Genomic DNA, 5,303 nt, shown 5'->3' on the forward strand with positions numbered 1-5,303 from the left:
TTACAAGCAGGAGACAGAAACTGGAGTCGCTTTTAATTACACAAAGGTTGTTTAGAAAAAAGATGTATATTTAATGATCTGTAAATACCACGAACCGTTATTTTCCATTTTCTCGATTGCTACGAATGTAAAAATGTTTTTGGAAATAACTCGAATGTGTCTAGAGACTCTCAGAGCGTGTGACTTAAAAGAAGATGATACAAGAGCTAGTAAAAGTAGTTTTTTCGAAGTAATCTTAGCTAAAGTCGTTTGAATGGGAAGTTGAGTGTGTGACTAGTCTTCCTATATTTGTTTAAACTCGAAAGGTGCAAGAGTGGATTCCAAGGAAAATCCAAGGAAAACAACTTCAATGGAAACTTGCTACAGTGACCATGCATTTTTAGATTTCATTTTTTTTTTCAATAAAACACAAGATAGTGTTTATTTCACGCGTGCCATTGGTCTCGTGTCCAAACGCACCTCGGTCACCCAAGGGAGGAAGGGTTATTTTATATGGGCAGTTTACTCTTAAGCAATGGCGAACTTTACACAGGCGATGCATTATGCTAAGGGGAGGGATTCCTATTACTTCAGGCTGGTGAGAAAACAATGCAGCTCCCAGCGGAATTCCTGAAGGCTTTGCCTGTCCTTTTAAAGCGAGAGAACAAGCGAGCCTGCGCCTGCGAGTCAGTCTGTCCTGCATGTTTGCTCAATCTGGGGCGCTAGGCGCTATTGGTCTTCTGTCGAATATAAACGGGCTGAGAACTTTTCTTTTTTTTTAAACTATAGTATATAGAAGGTAAGATGTCCTTTTTTCTCTTGAAATCAATGCACGATGCGCAGTGTAAGTCATACATTATATTGTGTTTTTCTGCACAGCTTGTCATTATAATAAAAATCCTAAACTTGCGTAAAAACGTAATCCCATTAATGCTAAAATTATTCGTTTTTTTAGCAGTTCTTTATGTCTGTTTATGTTTTGTTTTATATCATAAAATGACTTCTGTACAGTCCATTTCATAATGCTTTTAAATGGCCTCTTTTAATTTTGTAAAGACAGTGAAATATATAAATAACTCTTAATACCAACTTAAACTCTGTTTAAATGTCGAACAGACACTCGACAATATTACTATATTTTACAAATATCGTACTCTGATATTTACTTAACACATTAAAAATATTATTGACAACATTTGTGTTATTTTAAGACACTTATCGGAAAAGGTGTTTGAAGCGTATTTTATCGTGCGGAGGGTGGCCCGTTTATTTCAACTTGTACATGTCCGGGCATGGTAGCGGTACTACAGCAAGCAGTATGCCAATTATACATCGCACGCTTTTGACTTCAGATTTATCTTTTTAACGAAGCGTTTATGAGTGAAGTATTGAAGCAACGCTTCAAGAAAAGATTTCGATAAAATACTTAAAATTGCGAAGTGAAGCACTTTCCAGTAACCTCCATTGTTAAATTTCGCAGACGCTCGGTGTGTCATATCCCTTCCTATTCCCACTGGGTCTAACTGAAGGAGCTCAGGAACTAATTTCCTTTCGCATTTTCCCACAGACTGAAGAAGCAAATCCTATTGGGATTATATGAATGTGGAAAATTACTGCACTGTTTCAGACTGGGAAATCTAACCAGAACTGCTGACCTACAGTACTAACACGAGCTTCATTTAACTGTCACAACTAGTTACTGGTAAGTGTAATCACAGAAAGAAAACGTTTCTTCTTCCGAGGTATTTTCTTTGCTAGCTGAATTTTCATTAATTGTATTATTCAAACCATTGCAAAACTCAAGGGGTCACAGCACGGAAAAAGCGAGCTTGGCAACGTCTTATATTAAGCAACAGCTAAAAGCAGGCTGTTTGAACTTTTGTGAAGTGTAACAACATTTTTATAAAAAAAAAGATAGGGTGCAGGGTGAAAAGGAACTTGAGTACCTTGTTGTCCTAAGTTTCAGTCTGTGAAAAGGGGAAAGGCAGATGTGACAATATAAAACCACACCAGAGAACAGAAAGATAATCTCTGTATTGTAAACACAAACCTGAACTGCCCTCCAAAGGTAAATCTATTGCTGATCAGAGCCAGGGCAATTTACCCAGTAAACATGTGGCTGTAGCCAGCAGCCATATCACCCTGCAGCTCTCAACTGGCAGCCCACTGAAGCTAAGCAGGGTTGACCCTGGTCAGTACCTGGATGGGAGACCTTCTGGGAAGCTATGGTTGCTGCTGGAAGTGGTGTAAGTGGGATCAATGGGGGGAGCCCACCCTGCGGTCTGTGTGGGTCCTAATGCCCCGGTATAGTGGCTGGGACACTCCACTGTAGTGGGTGCCGTCTTTCGGGATGAGACATTAAACCGAGGTCCTGACTCTCAGTGGTCATTAAAGCATTTCTCGATAAGAGTAGGGAGTTATCCTGGTGTCTGGGCCAAATTTACCTCCTAGGCTTTTACCGTGGCCTCCAAATTGTCATCATGTATGATTGGCTTGCTCTGCGATGGACTGGCGCCCCATCCAGGGTGTACCCTGCCTTGCGCTCGTTGCTTGCTGGGTAGGCTCTGGCTTCCTGCGACACCGTAGGGTATAAAGCGGTTTGGCAAATGACATGACTTGACATGACCTGTGGCTGTAGTTGTATCATTGTGTCTGTAGAACGATCGAAATCTGTTGCCCATGAAGGGTTTGCAGATGACATACTGATCTTTTTTACCATTTGGCTCAGTTATAGTTTGGTGTCGCCCCCCCGCACACACACACACACACACACAGACAGCAGTGCTTTGTGTTAATGGCAGCTCTGTGACCTCCAGCAGGGCGGAGATGTCCGAAAAGAAGGCCTGGAGTGCAGACGCACGGCCCAAGTGTAACCGCAGCAGGAGCGCGGACAGCTACGCCTGGAGCAGCAAGAAACGTTCGCGAGGAGCCCGCAACGAGCCCGCCCCGGGCGCCGCGGAGGGGGAGGAGCCGGGGCACGTGGGCCGCTCGGCTTCCTGCCCCCGCAGGCACAGGGAGACGAGGTGCAGCTGCTCCCCGGCCGGCGACGGCGACTGCGAGCGGCCCTCCTGTCGCAAAGCCCTGTCCAGGCGTTCCCTCAGGCAGAAGTTCCAGGATGCGGTGGGCCAGTGTTTCCCCATCCGCTCTCATCACCACCACCACCACCACCACCCGGCTGGCACCTCCCGGGTGCTCTCCGTGCAGCTCTGGTCCAAGCGCAAGATCCACGTGTCGGAGCTCATGCAGGACAAGTGCCCCTTTTCCCCCAAGTCGGAGCTGGCCCACTGCTGGCACCTGATCAAGAAGCAAGGCAGCCTGAAGGGTGTGGAGGCTGAGCAGAAAGACGGGCCGGGCTCGGCGTCCCCTCCGGCTCTCATTTCCTGGGAGGAGATCCGTCTGCCGAGGTCGCAGGGAGGAGGGGAGGGAAGCCTTGAAGAATGGGATCTGAGCCTGAGGCCTGAGGCAGGCCCGGACTCCCCCCCGCCGGGCTCCATGCATTGCCTGGTGCCCGACCTCCTCCAGATTAACAACAGCCCGTGCTACTGGGGAGTTCTGGACCGCTACGAGGCGGAGGAGCTCCTGGAGGGGCAGCCGGAGGGGACCTTCCTGCTGAGGGACTCGGCCCAGGAGGAGTTCCTCTTCTCCGTCAGCTTCCGCCGCTACAGCCGCTCCCTCCACGCCCGCATCGAGCAGAGCGGCAAGCGCTTCAGCTTCGACGGCCGGGACCCCTGCGTGTACCGGGACCCCAGCGTCACGGGGCTGCTCCGGCACTACAGCGACCCGGCCACCTGCCTCTTCTTTGAGCCCCTGCTCTCCCGGCCCCTGCCCCGCAACTTCCCCTTCCCTCTGCAGCACCTGTGCAGGGCCGTCATCTGCAGCTGCACCACCTACCAGGGCATCGACGGCCTGCCCTTGCCCACCTCCCTGCAGGACTACCTGCGACAGTACCACTATAAATGCAGCGGGGCCTCTGCAGTATGACAGACCCAGGGCCGCTGGCGTTATCCCAGCAGTTCGCGTGTCAACGCTGGCCGTTTTCACTGGACAGGGACCCTTTGACGAGAAACGGCATCGGCAGAGATGGGATTGGAGACAGTAGCAGAAAGCAGACCCTTACACTACAGCTCAGGGTGCCAGTTACAGGGGTACATGTCAAGCCACACTGTTGGACATTTTTGTTTTTGGACGCATGGTAGCAGTTATTTCCTGCTCTGATAGGAAGATTACAGCTCGACACAGGATTTTGCTTTTCCTGGACAGTTTTACACTCACCCACTGGTTACTGGCTGCTCTGGGAACCTGGCCCATCTGCCCAAATTGGAAATTGGACAACTGCACTATCCTCAAGATTCCTCCTACAGGTATAGACTGACGGCAGGACAGACTCCGAACTGAATTGACTGACACGATAAACCGTGAACATGAATTGCTCATTCACAAGTTTATGTTAGGTTGGCTGTTATGTTGCCTTTCAAGGTGTTATTGCGATTAGAGCCAGCAGATGTCACTTTATCGAATTGAAATGTTAAAAAAAGACTTGTACAGTGTTGATGGGTTGGATAAAAGCCATAATATATTAATTGTTCTTTTTATTTAACTTATTTATTACATTATTTTATTTTTGTCAGTTTCAGTCTTGGTCACACAAAGCCCTGGCTTGATTAAATATCTATAAAAAATCTGTTATCCTCTTTTTTAACAGATATTAAAACCTTTGCTAACACATTTGTTCCGAACCGTCTGTTAGCTCTGCGGCATTATTGACTCAATGCATAAAAACACTAAAATACTTTTAATAAAAATGCATATTTACATCATAACATTATGAAGATACTTCAGGTTTTAGACACTTGATTACTGCTGCAGTGCAAATTCAGAATTCCCAGATAATACTAATTAAAAATGAAAATTAAATTCATAAATAGAAGTAACTGTCAATAGCTAGGGCTTAATACATTATCCTTGTCTCCTAATAAGGAGCTTATGTTCAGATATATTTTATTCCTTATAGACAGCTTTCCTCCTATTCTGGTTTTCATAACCCAAAGGCAAGTTAATGGTATAGAAAGGTTTTCAGCCTTAAAAGGGAAAAGGCTTATTATAGAGGGCAGCTTTCTATTTCTGTAAAATGAACCTGACAGATAGTAAATGCATAGCAAAAGAATTGATTTTTTGGCCTCAGTTCATAAATGTTTAATGACTTAAGGTAAAATAAGCAATTCTGCATATACCCTTGTGAACTGATTTTATACTTGCCCAATTGTTTGGTTGTCCAAATAAATGTTTGTAAATATCTTTTTAAGTAATAAAAAAGGGTTTCAGAA

At 45.8% G+C, this 5,303-nt stretch overlaps 1 protein-coding gene across 2 annotated transcripts; it reads left to right on the forward strand.

The window, feature by feature from the left end:
- The first annotated feature begins 638 nt into the window (after window positions 1-638).
- socs4 (suppressor of cytokine signaling 4) lies at window positions 639-5,303 on the forward strand. 2 transcript variants are annotated; one of them, XM_015350693.2, is made up of 3 exons: window positions 639-778; window positions 1,547-1,681; window positions 2,799-5,303. In XM_015350693.2, the coding sequence occupies exon 3, from the start codon at window positions 2,806-2,808 to the stop codon at window positions 3,958-3,960; it is 1,155 nt and encodes a 384-aa protein (XP_015206179.2). In that variant the 5' UTR covers window positions 639-778; window positions 1,547-1,681; window positions 2,799-2,805; the 3' UTR covers window positions 3,961-5,303. The 2 variants fall into 2 exon arrangements, with proteins under 2 accessions (XP_015206179.2, XP_015206177.2); XM_015350691.2 differs by having other exon boundaries at window positions 640-778; window positions 2,796-5,303.

Source organism: Lepisosteus oculatus, chromosome 8, assembly GCF_040954835.1.
Source record: "Lepisosteus oculatus isolate fLepOcu1 chromosome 8, fLepOcu1.hap2, whole genome shotgun sequence".
Taxonomy (NCBI): domain Eukaryota; kingdom Metazoa; phylum Chordata; class Actinopteri; order Semionotiformes; family Lepisosteidae; genus Lepisosteus; species Lepisosteus oculatus.